The sequence below is a fragment of the Ruditapes philippinarum genome, unplaced genomic scaffold (genome assembly GCF_026571515.1).
Source record: "Ruditapes philippinarum isolate M1 unplaced genomic scaffold, ASM2657151v2 ctg1090_1_1_1_1, whole genome shotgun sequence".
Taxonomy (NCBI): domain Eukaryota; kingdom Metazoa; phylum Mollusca; class Bivalvia; order Venerida; family Veneridae; genus Ruditapes; species Ruditapes philippinarum.
Window position 1 is genome coordinate 210313 of NW_026852440.1, and position 23865 is coordinate 234177.

The 23865-nt window shown below is 29.5% G+C and overlaps 1 protein-coding gene across 1 annotated transcript in view; it reads right to left on the reverse strand.

Annotated features, from left to right (window-relative positions):
* Nucleotides 1-15445, reverse strand: part of LOC132760345 (orexin receptor type 2-like) — a 115284-nt gene extending 99839 nt beyond the window's left edge. Inside the window, exon 1 of the mRNA XM_060752320.1 lies at nucleotides 15353-15445. Within this exon, the coding sequence (XP_060608303.1) occupies nucleotides 15353-15377 (25 nt within the window). The 5' untranslated portion in view covers nucleotides 15378-15445. The remainder of the gene's footprint in view (nucleotides 1-15352) is intronic.
* Nucleotides 15446-23865: the final 8420 nt, after the last annotated feature.

Genomic DNA, 23865 nt, shown 5'->3' on the forward strand with positions numbered 1-23865 from the left:
AATGTTTGAGTTCTGTATTTTTTTTAGTTAGGTTTTGCGTCCCGCAAACCAATAACACTTTCTAAATAGCATAGCTTAGGTCTAGGCAATACAAACATGTTGTTGTTGTTTTCATATAAAGTTATATTAACCAGGCATAAAAGGTATATTATTATTTCATTTATAGAGATATAGACTGTCTGAATCTAAACAAAGGTTATGATTAAAAATTATGTTAATTCTTAACACCTGTGTTTCCTTTTTGAAAAAGTGAAATATATAGAAAAAAAACATAAAGGAATTAAAAGAAACAACAAGGACTTTCTTGATGAAGGACTTTCATTTATAACTAAACCAATATAAAATTAATGTCATTAGATAAAGATTGAACTTTTATTACAGTATCTAGATGAATTCCGTGACATATTCGTGTTAATTCTATTTTTAGAAATCTAAATATTTTCAAATACACAAATTGTTACCAGGTCTCTTTAGACAAACTGAACAAAACAAGGCTATGCAAATGATCTGATTTAACAGAATCTGATATAAACATTGAATTGGAAAAACAAAGGACCTTTTGGGAAAATGGTCATGATTTGAATTTAGCGGAATGTCACTCTTGTACACCTGCACACGTTTCTTTTATTAATATATATTCAATTGAATTATTATCGCAATTGAGATTTCAAAACTCAACAGATCTGTGGCTGATTTAATCACTTTAAAAGAGTTTTCTAGGCTGAAGATAATACTGGGACAATTACTGTCCCTAAACGCATGCTTATATATAAACGGATAAAAGATTTCAATGAAAGAGATAAACAAATACTTAAAAAAATAAATGAATACATCAATAAAAACAAAAGCCCTACAAAACATGTAAAATGCATAACATGAATAAATTATCAATACGCATTAACTTTGAGTTACTTGCATAAATTGTATAACTATATTTCTCCAAATACTAAATATAGATAAATTCTCAGATACGTGTTTGATGTTTAATGATGTCATTTAAAGAAGGTAGTGTTCATGTTCGTTTTCTCGGAAAATTACATTTGTCGTTTTCTTCTTCTTGATAAATGAGATTTTATCACGCATATTTTTCGTCCATCCAATTTTCAGTATCACGTTCTTCCTGCATTCATCACCAAATCCAGTTAGAAAAAAAAAAAAATCAGATATCAGTTGCCAAGGGTAAAAAATGGTCAAGAAGATGATTTAACTAATATTTCAACCACAATTTCCCTGAAAAAAAAAACAGCTTTAAAAGTTTGAATTTCCCATATCTATATGCTATGAAATTTATTTGGTTATAACAGTTACTGTTTATTCACTGAAAGTTTATCATCAAAATATGTCGTTATAAACTAAATTTAATGGGCTTGTCCGTCTTTAAATCCTGATAAGACATTTTTAGGGAAAAATTTCAAATAAATACTGACTGAGTAGCAAGGTGCATGCCTTCAGATTGCACGGGACAGGTTAAATGTCACATGAGGGTAAAGGCTGGTAAATTTTTACTGATATATATGAATGCTACTAGATGATAACAAATTATCCATGATATTGAATAAATATCATCCAACCGTACTGGTTTCTTAACGGAATAGGATTTTAACATGTTGAATAGGATTTTGACATGTTAATCAAAGCTAGATTCATGTTATCAAAGAATTTTCATTTGTTAACCCAATCATACATAACTTTGAAAAAATAAGTCACAAATATATTGTACTGAACACGACATATTTTTAACGAATTATTTAAATAGATAAAAACATCAATTGAAAATGGCAGCCTCTGCTGTTTCATAGTTGTAATTGAGGATTCCATCCTACATATATTTTTTTTCTTTTGGATTCCTTGTCTAAGAGTTATTAGCATTTTCGCTGTCAAATTTTTGTTTCGCTCTTCAGCTGTCCTTTTAAAATGAAAATAATATTATTTAGCCATGCAAATGACTGCCCAATATCTAAAAATGCATAACCCTTGAAATGCTCTTCAAAGATCTGTGGAATTGGCGATTGATCACGGAAGGAAGCCATTTAAATTCACTAGAGCACAGTTTAACCACGCTATATATGATTTTTATAGTATCGCGGGGGATATTTAGCACATAAGCGCACAGGGCAATAGCAAACCTAATCTTCTACTAAAATCAGCTACTGGAAAAAAGGATAAGACGATTTTTCAACCAAAATTCTGTCAACGTCTTAAATGATTCTGTGTAAGGCAATTATCGTTATTCTGAACGCAATAAGCGTAAACCTGGGAAAATGTTGCACAACTTTGAGTGTGCATAGATAGTGAGGTAGTGAAAAATGTATTCTCTTTCGATACTTGGTATATACAAAATGTGTCTTTTATTTTATTATAATGTTAAAGGTTACTCAAATTCGTCATCTCAATGAGAATATTTCCGGATCTGGTTCCGGTATGGCTAAACTTATTTAATTTTAAACATTAAGAATGGAAAACATGAAACCTGAAAGAATCTTAAAATATTTGTTTGATAGAAAATAATAGCTTTTCTGAAGTGCAACATGTTTTTGTCATATAGAAAACACTTTAGATAGATATTGATCTAATCACAATCAAAGTAAATCCTTATATATGTTTAGGTCAAAGTATATTATTGTTCATCATGTAATGATTCATAAATATTTAACGAAGCTAGTAGGGATTTCCATTTAAGAAGGCAAAACATTAGAATCGTCTTAGATCAATGTCTACAATAAGTATCATTTGAATATTTTGCGATAACACGATATGTTTTAGACATTATCTTAAATAGGTTAGCCGTCTCTTGCTAAAAGCTTTGTCCATAATGTAAGGAAATACCTCAGTAAGAACTAAGGAACGGAATATAGGAATTTTGAAATAAGTACCAGTATCTTCATTAAGAAGCTGAATAATTGCAACGCCGATTTACTTGGTAACAACAGGAATGAAGGACATATTTAAAAAAATGTTTATGTATGTGTATATGACCGATTCAATTCTGATTATTTTCACTCTTTGCAGCATATTTTTGTTTACGAAGTTTGTGTTCACAGCTTACAATTCTTCATTTGAATCAATAAACTACTCTTGACATTTTTACATTTAAAGTCTTATATGAAGCGCTATAGTTTATAAAGCCTGTCTCATTTCCCTTCTATGGTGACCTTTAAAGGTACATTCAAGTTAATTGTACATCCGTTAACCTATGTGTATTTTATAAATAATAACTTAATAATTTTATAAATAATAACAAATAAGATATTTGATCAGTTTTATCACGGATGACAGCAACCAGATTGTTTACACAAACCATCTCATTTTACTGTATTTTACATTCAAACTCTATGAACAAATCATGTTAAAAATAGGTTTGTCGAAATACAACTTCCACCTAATTGGTATTACTAAAACCGAATCCAAATTAAATAACGAGTATGAATTGGAGCCCATTTTTTTATTAAAACTGTTTTCTTAATTAAATTTTTTTTTAAAATAAGATGACGTTGTTAAATTTTCAAGGAAATAAAAGATGTTGAAGCGAATAAACAATTGAAACTTTGTATTTTTAGATATCGTTGAACAAAGTCTAGACACGGATACAATGAATTGCGTTAATATCAACAATTCTTACTGTAAAAAAATGCTTTTGCACTGAAAAAAGGAAACAACATTAACTTCATTTAAACTAAATGAACAAGTACTCTTTTGTCTTGAAATCAAACGTAATGATTTTACCATATTGACAATATAATCGTAACAAATTTCGGTAGCTTTTAAGTACAATGAGGTTTTTGTGAGGGTCGACGATGGTATCCTGTACTTTCGAAAGACTCAATTGAACCTAGCCTGCATCATTAACTGTTATTATTATTTGCAGTTTTCTTATGTTTTCTGTTTAGTTTTGTATTTTTTCGTATATTCTTATCATTTTGAATTAAAACATATAAAAACGAATTTAATCGATTTATATCAACATATGATATTGATTTGGCTTTATGTTGAAACCAATCATATGGTTTCTAATTATCACGAAAATACAAAAATTGAATTCAACTATTAGAGAGAACTAGTGCATGGAGTACCAACTTATATATAGTGAAGTAAATCCATATTATATCAGATATAAGTGAAAATGTTAATATCAATGAATAATGTAACATGATAGATAGTTCCACAAATAGAAACATACTTAAACGTATTGAAAAAACAAAACAAATTACACAATCATCTTATTACATTGACATTGTATTACTTATAAAAAGTATTATTATAACATACTTAAGTTATGTACACAATTAACAAGCATATACAGTGTTGATGATTTCTAAGAACATTTAAATTATTTCATTTTGTAGGAACATTCTAAATTTGGCTTACCCTAGATAATTGTATATCTATTAACTAAAGTATATATCTAGTAAAATACATACTAACATATGTTTACAATTTTGATTACCCAAGCGATCAAATTATTAAAAATACGTATTTTACATTTATGTTTAATATGGTAACAAGATAAAAAAAATGTGAGAAAGTTAATTTACGGTTGTTGTCGTATGCAAACTATTACAGACATTTTATAATTCTTACATTACAAACATTATGCATCAGAAACAGATAACTAAATACATAACACTTTATCGAAACTGACAAACTGAATATAAGTAATTGGAATTAACTAGAAACACCTAGAAAATAACCTACATGACCGATGATTCACCTTTCTTTCTTGTAAAAGGTCTTATTTGTTAAAGCAATGACATTCTTTTGTACTGTTGTGGTATTTTCCTAAAGCTTAAGTGTTTGTCTTATAAGGGTTGAGTCGAGTTTATGATATCATTATGCTGTATTTATTCCCTTAAAAATTTGAAATACAGGATGTTTCCTATTTATACGAATGAAAACATGTAGTTGACATTCAGTCATATATCACGTAGGTAAACACAGCAAGTGATCTCAAAACAAAAATATAACTGTTTACATCTAAACTAGACATTCACCTATTAAAGGGATCTTGATTATAACATCTAGAAAACTGAAACTGGACAAAAAAATCATAGAAAATCATGCAACTATCTAATTTCAAAGGGCTTATACATTACAATATTAATATTGTTTATATAACAAAACATCAATGCATGACTAGAAATTCGGGGGAAAATAATCTTAACTTAGATTATCGAGATATCTAGGAAAGAATTAGTTTTCTTTCACGAACGACGTTTTTTTTATTTAATTACGATTTGACTGTGTGTTCCAGTCCCAATTTAGCCCTTGTTGCTAATTATTAGAGTAACAAATATACAAACAAAGCTGTGCTTTCCTTGGCGTTTATGAAAACATTATTAGAAACAACAAATACCCATTTTTTCTAAAAGTTTATATAAAATACCTTGATAATAAGTATACATTGTTTATTGAATATTTGCTTTTTCAATTACAGTCTGATATTTCTTTCAGGCTTTTTCGTGTGTGCCAGCCAGAATAGTGTTCTTTAAATTCAAACCTTCTTGTGTTCTTCTTCATATATGATAATGAAATAATTTTAATCATTTATTAGGACTAGCATAAAGCTAAGTTAGATGTAATTCTGTATTCCTTCATGTATGTATTTACATTTCTGAAATTACAATTTAATTAAATTGATAAAAATAATCGACAAATCTACGAATGGACTGTCATAGAGTCTCATGCTTTGTATCTGACGCGTGGGAGAAATTTTCTTTTCAGATGCGTTAATTAAACTATCGACAAGCTTTCATTCAAGGCTATGATTCAATTACTTTGTAGATTCCAAACATGTCTTGAATTATTCAGAATAACACGATACATGCTTTGTTAAGGAGACATTCAACCTTGCCTTGGTATTGACGTTGTCTGACGAAGAAAAGAATCTTTATATCAAACGTAACATTTTCTACGAAAGAAATACATCCGCGACTTTGTTTTTATATCATTTTAACGACGTTTATAAAATAAATGCATTTCTGCTCTGTCTTTGACAATGATTATCAGTGCCATTTATTCAAAAGCCAAATTTATGGTTGGTGTAATTATATCAACCATTGACAACAGGAAGTAGCTTAGAGTTATGCATAATACCAAGAACACTCTACCCTGAATTATCCGTAAAACGAGAAGTATAAGTTCCATCACATTGTATTATTCGTTTAGGGCGCATTCATACTTTAAACAACAAAACACACACAAACAAATCACACACAAAACAAAAAAAGTTTGGCCATTTCGATGGCAGAAGGACAGAAAAAATGGTACTGGGCTGGAACTTGGAGGGGTAACGCACGAAAAATTTTCTTAAACGGAAATCTATTACAAGACACGTTTATTAAACATCCAAACGGATTATATCAAATTAAATATATTCTACTATTGAAATTGTTTGATGTGACAATCACGTAACTTAAGCAATTAACGCAATCGTTGTTTGTCCACTTGTGTGCAATTAACCAAACGCTACCGATTGGTGTCAAGGGAATCGTTATTGATATTAATCTATCATGTGAATAGGGAACACTTTACGTTTTATCCTGTTATATGCAAGTTGATATTAATTAATTTTGCGTATTTTCTTGGAACAAATGGGTGTATAGTATTGCTTACTGTGGATCAATTTTTACACAACTGATGAAACAAAACTTTAGCTGTTTTCTTCACTCTGTCTTGAACTATATCAAAAATATATTAGAATATAGCTTTGTCAGTCGTAGCAATGCTCAAAGGCCTAAAGAAAGTTTACCTTAATCGTTAACGTTATGTTAACATAACTATAACATGTGTATGTGAAACTGTATCTCTTTTACCTATTAAGTTTCATGAAAGTTATTAAATTATAAGCAAATAAATAGCGGTTTTAAATGTTTGTCTTCTTTCATAAAATTATTTTGATTGAAACTTTGACATGAAAAAAAAAACCTAGAATATGAACATGCACCAACTTTTGTGTTGGTTTAGTATGGCTAAATTTAGATAAATTTTATCATAATTTGAGAACAGATTTGTGTCAGTTCTTTACGAGGCACATTTTGTTTAATTCGTTATAATTGTAAAAAAGAATCATAAACTATTTATAAGCTTCGCATTTGAAATCTGAAGACATGGATCAGTTGTTATATTATTATACAAATTGTTATACATTTGCATGTTGTATAATACTAACTATACTGTATCCAAATTTATTAAATTTTATTTTTTTCAGATTCGTTCTATCTGTATTAATGTTTTTACCTACAATATTGTAAATAATAAAAATAAAGATTAAATAAATTTTTACACAACAGCGATTGCTTTTAGTTTCAAAGATATGTGCTAAAATTAAAATAAGATCAACATATTTCTGTAAAACTGCATATGTCTCGTTTCTACAGTTATAGACAATTTAATAGAATCATTTATTTACCTTCACTGTGATTATAAATCTGTATCCAACTTAACAATACTATAATGAAACAAAATTCTTAAGACTTACCAGAAAATGAAGTCGTTATATCCATTGCACTCTTGATTTATTCAAGTCCTTAATGTGAAACACAAAATATTAATTTGATTCCACATTAGCAACTTTTTCCATTCTTCCTCTTTTTGAAGTAATGTTATCTATAATATATAATTGCATGTTGTTCCGTTCAGTATGTTTGTGAGTTTCTAACAATGTAACGTTTGCCGATATTTCCTAAATAGTTCTAGCAATAGTTATCTGAAGCATATGACCTCGTGACACTCTTGTCTCTATCATTTGTAGCGTGATTAAATTAAACTCATTGCCTTTAAAATAAATAGTATATTGAAGAAGTAATTGAATGTTCCATTCATATTCGTTTGCGTATTATACTCATGAGACTAACACCAGTTAGTTTTATAAATAAAAATATAATTATATTTATTTATCTGGAAAGTGTTGGTAGTTATGCTTATATTTCAGTCATTGTTGCCAGTGGAGTTGAATATCTATCTTGCTATCTACCTAAAACATATGCTCGTATATTCAATAAAATAATTATCTGTTGTATTATTAACACAGAACGTTACTAGTAATTAAAATAAGTAACTTGATAACTAAATGACTTTTTATGGTTGACAGTGCTTCACTTCAGTGATGTTATATTTTTCCTGTCCTTCAGGATTATTGAGTCAAGCACTTTTAAGTGTTGAGAATTTGAGTATCGCTCAAGGATGCTACCCGGGTGTTGGGGATGTTGCAATTTTTCATTATCCTTCATGTACAGACTCAATCAAGCTGAATCTGCAATCTTCATGTATTTGAATTTGTTTTATGCTTCCGAGGTATCACTATTTTCAGATATTTATACATCACAACAGCAGGTGTCAAGTGCTGTTTGACAGCCGTTAAACTGGACCCCGTACTTCACTGCAGTGTTGTTATATTTTTCTGGTTCTTTGGGATCATTGAGTCCAACGTTCAAGCCGGCGCTAGCGGGTGTGAGGGATGTTGTACTTTTTCATTATATCTCATGTACAGATTCAATCAAACCAATCTGCAATTTTATGTAATTTTGTTTATTTATAATGCTTGCAACTGATAACTTTTCCCCCAGATATTTCCAATGCCGTCTCACTTGCAAGGGAAAGCATCGACCAAGCAATGGTTTCTTTATACGAAATATTCAAAACGAAACGCGGAGAACAGATTTGGACGTATACTTCAATGCAAGAATAGCTATAAAGCACCTTATGTTCGTGCATTTACATCTGCAGAAGGAACGTTTACCCTCTTTGGTGGCGGCATGGCCGAGTGGTTGACGCTACAGACCAGTCATCTTATTATTGCTAGTCGCATATGTTCATAGCCTGTCCGGATCAAGTCGTTGTTTCTTTGAGCAAAAAAGTTTACACTCATTGCTCTGTACTTGTTGGTTCAAAGAAAGGATTCGAAAGTGTGTCTATAAGCTAATAGCTTCATTAACAATCAGACTAAAATAAATTCTATATTAACCAACCTTATTTTAATAATGTGTATGTTGTTAGAGTCAGAAACTAGAATATAATAAATGATCATGTAACATAATGAGAAACGAAATAAAATTTATATTATTATTTATTTTTTTTAGATAAAAGTGATTATTATCACGATAAAATCAATATAATGAAACTCATATGTACGTGTTATAGATGACAGTCGAGGTGTAATCCTGGTCAAACAATTAGCATTGTTTAACACTTTATGCTTTGGTATCCTATTAAATCCATTTATAGAATTATAATTGCAAATAAAAGCAGCACATGTTAAAGTCAGTGATACTGGACAAATAAGTATTGTTTTCATATAATCTCAATTAGTCTATTATGGTGTGTTCTATTTCCAAAACATGCTTCCAAATTGGACATTGGTAAGTTTTGTGACTATAATTAGTATAGTTAGAATTTGTTAAGACTTGTGATTAGTATAGGTAGACGTTTGGGTTGAAAGACAGTTCAGCTGTCATTCCGATCATTACCTTAGTTCTTTTATGCCATGACGGAGGTCTAAGGCAATTTAAATATGTTATTGTTGTTTTTCTTTTCAAAGAAAGTGATACAAACACTTTACAGCCATAGAAGGTATACTTGTACTTGTATTTCATTAATAAAGTTATACTAGATTGTCTGATTCTAAACAAGTTTTGTTTAAGAAGTGTGATAATTCATAACACACATGCTTCCTTGTCGAAAGGAGATATATAACACAAACTAAAGGTGTTTAGAAGGCTATACAAGGATTTAAATGGTGACCAACAACCATCGTAGTTATGTCCAAACATCATTTCTATTGAAGAACTTTTATTTATAACCCAACCAATATCAAATAATTGTCATCAGACTACCTTTTATTAAATAAATGTTTTAAGATGAATTCAGTGACATTAATAAGTGTAGTTTCCTTTATAATTTTCAGAAATTTGTACATTCACAAACACATCAATGGATATATGGTGTCTTTAAACAAAACAAAACTATACAAATGATCTGATTTAACAGATATAAACATTAAATAAGGACAAAAAAGAAGATTGTCTGAGAAAGTGTCATGACTTGAATTTAGTGCAATGCAGCAAGTGTACACCTGCAAATGTTTCTCTGATTTATTTGCAGTATTCAAGTTTATTGTTATTGCAATTGAGGATATAAAAACTAAACAGACCTATGGTTTATTAAATCCATTGAAAAGAGTTTTCTAGGCTGAGGGTATACTGGGACAAATACTGCCCTAAGACACATTCTTATACATTAACGGATAAAATTTTTCAAAAAAAAAGTTCAAAGAAAGAGATGCCCAGACATTTAAAGAATAAATGAATATATAAATAAAACAAAGGTCCTTCAAAAACATGTAAAAGACAAAACTTAAATTATCAACACATACTTACTACGCGTAAATCGTATAACTCTATTTCGTCTGAAAACTTAATATAGATAAATTGTCATATACGTGTTTAATATATAATATTGTCATTAAATATAGTATGTGTTCATTTTTATTTTCTAAGAAAACTTCATTTGCCATTTTCTTCTCCTTTATAAATGAGTATTTATCACGCACTTTTTTCATCTATTCAATTAACAGTATCACCTTTTCCTGCAGTTGTGACCAAATTTCGTACGATTAGATAATCATTAGATATAAGTTAATGGTTAAAAACCCGTATGCAACAAGATTTCAATTTCGCTGAAAAGAAAACGTTAACGCAAACAGTGCACGCCAATGATAATGGTGCATAAATTAGAATTAACATAGCAACGGAGTATTTACTTTCAATACTTGCTATACCATAAACGTTTTGTTTTCACTCTTTTATGAATACAAATGTAACTCAAATGCTAAATGTCTTTTATTCGTCCCATGAGTTCCTGATTTGTATACCACTATGGCTAAACTTGTTTAATTTAAAGCATTTAGAAAGCATGAAACTCTAAGAAATCTAAAAACATGTGTTTGAAAGAAAATTATAATGATTATCACATGCAACAAGTTTCATGTAATACAACCTTTTTATTTTACACATTTAGAAAGAAAAACAAAATTTTTAAGAAAATCTAAAAAATATGTGTTAGATAGAAAATGATTGTAATGATTATTATAATATCGTGCAACATGTTTCTTGAAAATACATGTAAAATCACTTTGGATATAAACATCATTTAAGTAAATCTCGTATATACTGTTAGCTCAAAATAAATTTTTGCTCATCATGTACATGTATCATTAATATTGAACAAAGATAGGGATTTCCATTAAAGGAGGCAAACACATTAGGATCATCTCAGCAAATTCTCTACAAGACGCATCATTTGAATATTTTGCAGTGACACGATATATTTTAGACATTATCTTAAATAAGTTAACCGTCTCTTGCTAAAAGCATTGTCTATGATGTACGGAAATACCCTAGTAAGAACTAAGGAACTTTATATAGGAATTTTTAACATAATTACCGGTTTCATTATCAAAGATTTTTAAAATGCCGATTCCCTTCGGAAGAAACAAGAATTAAGGAAATATATCAGAGTATACAAATATGTATATAACCAATTTAATTCTGATTATTTACACTCTTTGCTGCATATTTTTGTCACAGCTGATAATTCTTTATTTTGATCGATTAATACAATGTATCTCTTTAGATTTTTACAAGTATTTTATGATGCACCATACTTTATAAGGCTTGTTTTATTTCCTTTTCTAACTTTACGGGACATTCATGATAATTTTACATCTCTTAAGTTATTGTTAAATCAATGAGTATTTTATAAATTAAAACAAATAAGATGATGGAACAGTTTTATCATGGATGAAAGCAACAAGATGTTTTACACTAAACAGGTCTCTATGTTGTATGCTGTATCAAACAAGTTCACGTTTTTACCTCAAACTGTATGAACAAATAATTTAAAAATATTGGTATAACTCAAACCGATTCAAAATTAATTTATGAGACTCAGTGTGAAATGCAGCCAATATTTTGATTTAAACTGTTTTATTAATTATGATTGTTTTATTTTAAATAAGATGTTGTTGTGAAATGTTCAGGGAAATATAAGAAATTGTGGAAAAAAAACTTAAGTTTATTTTTAGATAACATTGAACATATTCTAGACAAGGATAGAATGAATATATGTTTATATCTATCATTCGTACTGTTAAAAATGTTCTTGCCCTGAAGAAAGAAAACCACATTTATTTCATTTAAATGAAATGAACAAGTACTCTTTTGTGTTGAATTCAAGCGTAATGATTTTACCATATTGACAACATGAACTCAACAAAGTTAAAATAGTTTCCAAGTACAATGATGGTTCTGTGAGAAACGACGATAATATCCTGCACTTTCAAAAGACTCAATTGAACCGAGTGAACATCATTAATTGTTATAATTATTTGCAGATTTCTTATGGTTCCTATCAACAAATCAACGAATCGTCAGTCATAGAGAATGTTCCTGTATATTTGGAATGTCGGAGAAATAATGTTTTTTTTTTCTTTTTTTAACTTGTATTAATTCAACTATCAACAAACTTCCTTTGAAGGTTTGGATTCAATAATAATTGTATTTGATTCATTACATTTCTTACAATATCGAGATTTAACACCAAGCATGCTATATTCTTATATATTAACATTGGGAGATGTTCGACCTTTTCTTGATATTGAAGTTGTCTGACAGAAAAACACAATTTTATATCAAACGGTACATTTTATATGGAAGAAATACATCCACGACTTTGTTTTTATATCATTTCAAAAAAACGTTTGTTAAGAACAACTTCGCATTTCTGCTCTGGCTCTGATTTTTGATTATCAGTACCATTATTTTATTATGCTAATTTATGGCGGCGTAATTATATCTTTATGAGAAGCTAACAGTTAATAATACCGCGAAGATGTCATCCTGTCTAATAATATGTGTATTTTACGTGTATTTACACGGTATAAACGTGTTATTACGTCTTAAGTAAGTAATATCAGTTTGTGTAGTGCAATATGTCAAAATAGTAAGAAACAAGGAAGTGACGATGTTTCATATGGTATGGAAAACGCAGTAATATTCTATAAGTGACGATGTAAAACTGGATATAATACAAAAATATAGGGCACCTATTAGTATTCCTTTATAATGGAAACAACCCTTTTTTATTGTAACATTCGCCATTATCTCTACCATCCGTAAAACGAGAAGTATTAGTTCCATTCTATTGTTTTATTTTTTTTGGGCGCACTCATACTTAAAAATGTGAATAATAAGTCGCTTCCAAACTTTAGTGTACGAAGGTATCTTGCAGGCCATTGTCACATAAGGCATATGAAACGTGTGATAGAAAATACTTTTTCTGTGCCATCGATCGTAATAAATATTTTACTGGTTGTTATTTTTCCAGATTGATATAAGCGTCGTAAGTATAAAAGGCCAAGACGCTTGTGGTGTAGAATAAAACTCGTCTTACGGAATGACTATATTAAACAAGCTCAAATTCAGAAACACTATGTTACAAATGAAGCCTGAAAAAAACTTATTTTTCATAATGGATCAAAATAAAAAAGACGTATGAAAGAGTATATACGATTATGAAGCTTGCATATCTTTTGCAAGTCGTCGGCAGACAAATAAAGAATAAGTAGCATATTTAAGGAGTCACTGAACAGTCTTCAAGTAGGACTACTGGAACTACTTGACTTCAATCGATCAATAGAAAAGAACTACCAAACAACGCAACAACAATGTCGTAGTGAACGATCTTAAAGGATCGGAAATGTTACTCCTTTGATTTGATGTCCGGAACAATTATTAACAGTCTCCTCAGAGAATGCATAGACATTTTATTTGAACACAACTAAATATTGGACTTAAAACAAGAAGTATCTTTTATAATTAGACCACAAAAATCCTTTTTGTCTTATGCTCAATATTTGCTTGCTATACTTTAATAAACAATTATTGTCTTGAGTTGGCAAATGTTATACAAAAAAACAAACTTTTGTTCACTTTAAAGAACATAAAGTTTATAACATTAGCTTTTTTTTAAAGAACACTAACTTTGTAACAATAAACATACACACTTTATGTTTACACAAACGATCATTGAAAGTTCAATGATTTCAATAATATATCAGTTTTCGAGAGCAATAGTTCACGTCGACACCTCAATTTAATCAATCAGACACACACAGGGTTACGTTTATTTAACATCCATACGGATTTTATCAAAATATATTCTACTACTGAAAATTATTTGATGTGACAATCACAGAACTTAAGCCATTAACGCAATCGTTGTTTGTCCAATCATAAACAATGTGTGCAATTAACCAAACGCTACCAATTGGTGTCAAGGGAATCATTATTGATATAAATCTCATTATTGATATAAATGTATCAGGTGAAAAGGAACTATTTACGTTTTATCCTGTTAGATGCAGGTTGATAACTACTTTGCATGTTGGAAAAAATAGGTTTAGACTATTGCTTATTTTGATCAATATTTACACAATTGATGATACACATGTCAAAAACAACAGTTTAAATGATTTCTTTAATCTGACTTATTTTTTATCAAAAACATTTTAGAAAAATCTATGTCAGTCGTAGTAATGCTCAAACACATAAGTTTACTTCAAAGCTAGTGTAACAATTACGTAAAATTAACACATTTATTTTATGTTAAACTGTATTTTTATTATCTAAGAATCACGTATATTCTTTTAAACCTAAAAAATAGCTATTTTAAATGTTTTTTCCTTCTCTCAACAAATGATATGGATTGTAACTTGGACGATAACAAAATAGACAATTCTATAGCATATACATGTAACAGGTTCCGTCTGTTGCTGTAACCTGACTTGATTTTAAATGAATACTGTTATAACTATTTGAGAATAAATATTCTTCAGTTAGCGACGGTACTCATATTTTATTAATGATAAAATTAAAAATACATAAAATGTTTGTGAGTTTCAAAATTCAAATCTTTAAGCATGGCTCATTTGTTATATATAAGACGTATTTTATCCATTAGCATGTGCTACAACATTCACAACTCTGTATCAAAATAATTAAATTTCAAATGAGAAAAAATATGTTTAATATAAAATGTTTTTATCAACAGTATTGTAAATTTTAAATATTAATAACTGAAATTTTATACAACAGCGATGGCTTTTAGTTTGAAAGATGATTACTTTATTACTTAATTAAATTTACATAAAATTAACATGTTCCTGTACAACTGCATATTTCTCGTTTCTACAATCGAAAACAATTTATTCGATTTAACAAAAATTGTATTATCTTCACAATGTATCAACGTGCAGTACACTGAACGATACTAAAATGAAACAAAATTCAATAAGACTTACCAGAAAACGAAGTTGTTATGTCCATAATTGCACTCCTGAAATATTTAAGTCCTAAATGTGAGACACAAAATATCAATTTGATATTATATTTGCAATTTCACTGCATTCTTTCTCTTTTTGAATTAATGTTATCTATATATAATTGCATGTTGTTTCTTTCGGAAAGTTTGTGAGTTTCTATCTCTATTACGTTTGTCGATATTTCTTAAATAGATCTAGCAATAGTAATCGGAAGCATATGAACTCGTGACATTCTTGTCTCTATTATTTGTAGCTTAACTTAATTAATTTCATTGACTTTCAAATAAATCTTTTAAAACAGAATACAACTATTTAATGCTACAATCATAATTATTTTGTATTAAACATAAGTTTGCGTATAATACTTGAGTATAGCACAAAAGATTTATAGATAAAGATATATTGTTTTATTTAGCTGGCAAAATTTGCAATTGTTGTTACGTGGTTACATTTTAGTGTTTTTGGAGGTGAGAACTTGTTAGTTAGTTCACAGAAAATAGATCTAATTAAACAGTTTTATATGCGTTATGATCTTATTTATATACAAACTAAATAGTGGTTACAATAATTAGTTTGGTAACTGAATGTTTGAATTATAAACATGTGAATATGCTTCAAACGATTTTGCAATATTCATAAAATCTGTATATATTTCTGAAAGAAAAATGATTTTAATGGTCAACATTATTTTTCGTCCAATCACATTGTAGTATTGTTCAAATTTCTTCTTAGTCTAACTTTGGTTAATGTGTACTAATTAAATCAAATTTACTTAATCTGTCGTCTAACCAGTGTAACAAATTTCAATAATGTATTATATTAAGGGAGGTGTGAGAGGTGTGGTTTGCACTCTGAATTGTACAAAAAAAACGTAAATAAATTACAATTTATTACTTGAATAATACATATGGGGCACACAGAGACAAATTATTACATACTAACTTTTTTATCATTTTAACTCTAAGAAAAAGGTCTGTCATAAATTGATGACTGTTTTAAACTTTATTTTATCTAGTAAAAGTAAACATAACATTATTGTCTTTCAGTTGTTAGGAATAAACTGAATTGACAATTATTGATATTAAGAGTACAATAATCACATTTTTGGACCTCCTCCACCTGTAAACCTAAATTGACAACAGGTTAATTTTTGGAATATGAAATTGTCAATTTCTTGATTTTATTTGAAGTTCTCTCGAGGAAGGGTCTTACCATTAAATACATCATAACTAATATTCATTACAAGTATTAACTTGTCAGTAAACAATTGTTATTGAAGACAATGTTCGTTTCAATAACACTTTCGCCAGATGCATATAACGACTTAAATAATGAAGAAAATAATTGAAGTGTTGTAAATTATCCAAAACGTGTGACGGAGTAAACACTATTGAAAGAATCAGATGCATTGAACGTGGGTGATATTTGCATTCATTTGTTCTGATCATTGAACTTTTTATGACGTACATTTGTGCAGTTGTGAACAAAATAATTATTTATTTACAGATCTAATTAATCAGGAATGGTGTTTGGAGTTTGGGTGTGGTATTCATTCTTTGTTATAAGATACAAAAACACCATGATTATATTTACATATCAAAAACATTGTTTAGAAACGTCAAAGCTCGTGACAAATTAAAAACAGATTTGTATCATCTCAATAGGACATTTTGAATGAGATCTTTACAAAACAACACAATTACTTGTTTCTCAGTATAGTGTCACATGAATCGGAATTATTATATATTTATTATAATTGAAAAGAAAATGGTTCAAATTTGTTTAGCTATTTATCAATATAAAACAAATGTATTTACAATTGCAATGCATTTCATTGAAACGATCAAGGCTATCTAAAATATCAAACAGAAGATATCAAGGGTGAGTGCATAAAGAAAAAAGAAACACTATTCTGGAAAGAACGGCATTGGTTGTTATTATTAGCATGATGCTTAAGACTTAGACGAGAACTTAGACGAGAACTTTTCCACGTATTTCACTTCAGTGTTGTTATATTTTTGGTCCTTGGGAATGATTCCAGCACTATTAAGTGTTGAGAATTAAGTACTGATCGAGTCGGTGCTAGGGGGCTTGAAGGATGGTGCACTTGTTCATTATCCCTCATGTACAGACGTAATCAAACCGAGTCTGCACTTCTCTTGTAATTTGGTTGTGATTAATGCTTCCAAGGGATAACTTGTTTCCAGAATTGTGTATTTATTAGCCATTTTGTGAATTGTACTTGTAAATGAAAATGCATCTTAATGAAATCACACAAACAGCGGGTTTCAAACTTACGCACAACAGCTTCAAAGCAGACAAACATAACTTAAAACATAATTGATTACCTGATGCATTTGAGACTCTATTTATAGCACTTTAGTAATCAAGATAGGTGTAAACGTAACATTAATGATCTTAACATTCTGAAACGAGATCTCTCGGGAGAAAATGAAACAAAAAAGTTGAAAATTGCAATCTTGATTATATTAAGTCAGTTCATAAGAAAACATCCAGGCAGTAATGAGCTTTCAGCTTTACACGGTTAACTTTGAACAAATAATACATTTTGTCTAATAATTTTCTTCCTTTTAGTTTACATTACAAGGTCGTTCTTGGCCGTTATATTACATTCGATTCTTCCTGTATAATTTCAATAACGTAGTTCTAATTTTTGTTATTGTTGTGCGTTGAATTAGTAGTAAATTGCAAAAAAATGACCATTATCGTGGTGATTAATAAATGATTGATAATGGAAAATCTTTGTGAAAAAAATATAAACAAGACCTACATTAAGAAAAATGCCCACTCTTTGACAAAAAGGACATTACAGATACAGACTGAATGTGATGTTTTGATTATTTCTTAAAGTAAAAATATAAATATATAAAAGTGTAAATGTAACCGCAATTTTTGAGAAAAGTCTAGTTATTTTGATTTTTAACAAGTTACTAACAATTGACACTTGCTTTGGAATAATGCTGCCGCAAAGTATAAGCAACTAAATTTAATTGAGTTCTTCCGAAACCTTAAGTGTAAATATAATTATCTGAGCATTCTGGATATTTTTTTTAATTCAGGTAGTGTCGATGATTAAACACCGCTTATTAAACCGTTGCAAGTAGCCTCTAAAGATGTTACACTTTCAATTTTTCTCTCATTTCACACAACCAACTCGATCAATCAGTGCCTACAATTTTCATATTTGCTTGTTTTCACTGTTACCGCTTCTATCCTTCTCTCCTTTTCCAGACCTACGATACAAACACTAAGTTTGTTCTAAAGTGCAATAACTATACATCGGTTTGTATACAAGCTTTATTATAATAAATGAATAAATAAATGAAAATCAGATTAAAAGTTAAATAGTTGACAACGGTTAAAAACATTATTGTATTACACTTTTCTATAAATCAATGTGATAATACGTGATTATTTGATATAAAGCTGAAACAATTAACATGATAAATAATTTTTAAATGTTCATTACCGTTACGTAAAAAAGATATTTTTGGCTTCTTATTTGATTTGTATCCCACAAATCACGAAACATATTGCATTTACGTGAACTAATTTTACTAGTCGAAAAACAATCATTGAGTGCAATTAACCAAACGTTATCCATAATTGTCAAGGGAGTTATCGCTGATACAAATTTATCAAGTGAATGCAATATACTTTGTTTTATCCCATACCATGCAGTTTTATATGAGCGTATTTACATGAGTAAGTTTTGATATAAAAAAAGACAATACCAAACAAATCTGATATTAACAACCGTTATGATACCAACATGCAATAGGCCTTTGGAATTAATTGCTGTTTAGCAGTCTGGCCTGAACATTGTCATTACAATATATTGAAATTAATATTTTTTCAGTCGCTTGGAGCGCGGTGAATATTTATTTAAACATCTTCAAGATATTAAAAATTTACGTTATCTTAGATTTAACACAAAGATATACACACTGTATTGGTAGTAATTGTGTACGGAGAACATTTATAAGCTAAATATTTATTAAGCGGAATGTTCGTGTTTTTGCTGATTTCCGTAGTTTGGTTGATATTTATTTAGGGCTAAGTTAATGTTCTACTAAATATCCTTGTTGGAGAAGTTGCTAAAATGAAGAGAGTGTCTGGAATAGTAGATTACGATTGTTAATTCCGACTGAAAATATGCAAGCCGCTAAATATTTATAATGATTTGAGCCAATAAGAATCGGTTGATTAACTTATCACAGTGGTTTCCTTTAGATACATCTATATATATTCTTTTATATTAGAGTGATATTGACGAATATTAATGGCATGTTCTAAAAACATACTTACTTTTTTCCCAAAAGATTATTATGATATTTCGTAACAAACACCATTTACTCGACACTGCACCGATATGGAACTTGATATTGTTACCTGGAAAAATGTAAAATATAACATATTTAGATATTGCGTTGTACATTTGTTATAATTGTCAGGCATCTGTCAATAAGTATCTACGCTAGGATATTTTTCGCGACCAGGATGAATTTGCATTTATACTGCACAATTTCTGAACGAGGTTTAACTGTTTTTTTAACAAGAGCCAAAAAGTACATACTGTTAGAAATAACTTAGATTTATTGTCAAACAGCTTCAAATATCTCGCAAAAGGAACAGGAGAACTCTGATAAAGAAACATGAAATATTATAATACATTGTCATATTTAAACATCACAAAGACACTTTTTTGTCAATTTCAGCTCGAGATATAATTAAAAGTAACACACATCTTTGAAGAAATAGTTGTTTGTTTCATAAAGAATTTAAAGAATTGGCAAAGTTCATAACACAAACATTTATTCCCTATAGCTTAACATGTTCAGAAACATCTAAATAAACGATATAACACCATGAACAATCATTACAAATTGTCATACATGTCAATCATATCTAGTGTCAAACATAAGTCTGATTATAATTTAAGTCAGAGCTGCATCCCTTAAAGAGAACACAATGGGGAAAAACTAAATAAAATGGACATTTAAAAATCTAACAGAGTTTATAAAGACTGCATATTACAGTCAGGGCATTAAAAGACAAAAAAAAAAATGCAAGCAACATTTATTTAGGGTAATTGAACAGTATTGCAGTAGGAGTACTAAAATCCGACTATTAAATAATATAGAAAGAAAGAACAAAACAAATGCCACTAACACAACATTATAACTTTTAAAAATACGAGGGTTGTCCAAAAAATTCGTGCACTGCAGTTATTGTTGTGAGAGTCATTGATAGAAAAACATTAATTATATATCGCTTGAAGGGGAGATATATCTCTAAAAAGATAACAAAAGAAAATAAACGTGTAACCGGCATGTCATGAAAACGAATCGTCATACTGTTACCTTGGTAACGTTATACCGGCATAGCAATAATCTCAGGCGTTTACATATCAAATAGTTTTTCTTCTCCAGGATTTATCATTCATGACAATGCAATAATGCTGAAGTTGGCGACGGGGGCGAGAAAGATGCTCCAATCACATGATATATATAAAAAAGGCGATGGAGTACAGTTGGTCGACACCCAAAAACAGTTACATCAGCAAACCTTGCGGTCACTAGTAAACAATTAAAGAAAAATTCTAAAAAGTAAACCAAATATCAAATGATTTAACAAATTGAAAATACATTTGATACCCACCCTAATAAAATATCAGTTTTAATACATTTCAAAATCATCTAAATAAATGAAAATACGCCTTATTGCTTTCAAAGTGTAGTTTTACACCTGGGATTAACCTTTAAATAGGAGAGATCGTGAGACATTTAAATGTTGTGAGCTTTCAGAAATTCTGTTCTTATGTAATTACGCAAAAATATTATCACACAAATTTATTTCCATTCAAATAGTTTCAAATGAAATATTAAAATGACTTTTTCACATTGATTTGTTTTCATGATTAGTTATATCTTCTGCTTTTGACACTCAACACTCCACTGTGTAAGAATGACCTTGTTGAATTATCCTGCGCGTCGTGAAAATGAGGGTCAGCAAGAAGTGTCAACATCGGCATTGATGTTGCTACGAAGCTCTTATATTGTTCTTTTGCCTCTTACAATGCCCATGCAACCACTGTGGCGTTGAAATAGAACTTAATTCGATGCGATGGAATAGTAGGACAAATATCAAAGTTCAAAGCAAGCCCATGCTTTTTCAGTTGAAAAACTAAGGCGGTCGTTTTGTGCGTGCTCGAAAGTAGCTCCATAGCTCGGATTTCTATCCTTGCGCAACGCGTCTCCCGACGTTGCCACTGCATACCTTTCCTGATGCTTAATCTCTTATTACGCTCTGTCCTAGGAAAGATTGCCCCTGTGACAATGATAAAATTCACCACAATCAACTGTATTTAAATTGCGATTTTTTGCCCATGCAACTACAATTGATTACATTAAAAGATCAAAGGTTCATAAGGTTTTACATTGTTTTGAATATAGATAGCGTCCATATAGTTTATATTGATGCATATAATGATTTGAACTCTGAATATAGCATGAAATTCGTTTATGTAATAATATTATGAATTTGTTTATTTATCTGATGTGGTTATATGGTAACATTCAAGTGTTTTTTGGCGTGAGTACTTGTTCGTTATTTAACAGAAAATATATCTAATTAACCAGTTTAATGTACGTTATTATCTAATTAATACGAAAACGTATCTGGTGATTAAAATAGTTAGTTTGGTAACTGAATGTTTGACTTCTGAAATAAATATGCTACCATCGATATTGCAATATTCACTGAGTCTGTCTGTTTCCCATATTTTCGAAAGACAAATGATTTTAGGAGGCAATTAATTCATGTCTTTGTGTCTTAAATACAAAGTGTTCACAAGATATATTGTTTTTTTCTACAACATGCTTAAAATAGGACAGCAATTGTGCAATAAAAGATAAATGTCTTGATCATTTAATAGTCATACAGTTCATCAATATCAAATAGCCAATCGTCAATAAGTACAAAGATATAAAATATATAAAGTTACAGAAGCAGATAAGTTTTAAAAAGCTGGAATTAGATAAATCATACACTCAGTAGTTAGAAATATATACTTAACATATCATAATATAATTTTCGATGTTTTATTATTTTTGAATTAATAGGGAAAGCTGTTATTGCTTCAATGTAATGCCATCTTATTACCAATGATAATGAACGTTTCGCATACAAGAATGAAAAACTCATGTACAGTAAATGTGGATAAATGCCTTATGAATTTTTCAAAGAAAAAATGTAGAAATTGGAGGCATTAGACGTTATTTATCATACAGATATAACGCCTTTTCTCGGTAACATAGAATTTATATTAAGCCATGACGAATTTATGTTTGGAAATGATAGGATAAAGCCTTTTGCACCCCTTTCAAAGTAACACTATCTCAGATACTCAAAGTTTCTAATTTATTCACATTAAATGGTAATTGGCATACAAATGAAAAAAAAAAATGGTGAGTATATTATGTATTTTCTAGGTTTTGATAAAGATCGCAAATAATCATTTTGAATTATCAAACGACTTTCTAATGTTTATCTAAATTTTCATCAAAAAGTGTATAAATTTTTCGCTTGTTTTACTTTCTTCATGATTTTCTTACGAGTATCTCCGTTTACTGACACTGGCAAAAACATTGATTTTTTACTGCAGGAAGAGTACTTCAGGTACCTGTCCGTGCATAATTGTAGGAACAAACGGACAATTGATAAGAGAAATACCAGATAATTGTGCAAATTAATTAATACCTCCTTGTAATACTGTCTGATAAGTTATATTAACAGTTGAAGTAGGATGAGTTCCATGAAAACAGATGTAGCCCAGTACTTCATCTCTATATTTTTGTTTTCTCTCTGTGTCCTTGAGATATATCTTAAGATGGTGCCGGAGGGTGTGATAAGTATTTGCACTTTCCTTCACCCTTTTATGAACATGCCAATTAAATTGCAATATGCGATTGTCAACTAGTTGATTTTGTTGTAAGTTCTCACGAGAGGGATCTTACTGTTGAAGGCATAATAATTTATATTCAGCAAATACTTTTAATTAACAATAATCTTTGAAAAACAAAGTTTTAAGGTAAAACATTCACAATATGCTCTTACAGACTAATATGAAAGACATCATGCCAGAAAAATGCACGAAAAGAACAATTGAAAGATTAACAATTCTCCAAAACGTGTGACGGAGAAAACTAAACTGAATTTGAAAGAATCAAAAACCTTGATTGGGGGTGATATTTGTTGCTGATCATTAAACTTTTTATAACGTACGGTTGTGCTATTTGTGAACAATATATTTGTAACAATTTACAAATCTGATTATTCGGGAATGGTGTTTAAAACTTTGGTGTGGTTTTTATTGTCTGTCATAAGATACAAAAAACACCATTATTGGCGTCCGCGCCGAAGCGCGGCGCCTTTTATGGAATTAAATCAGATTTTGTGAAAGAGCGACA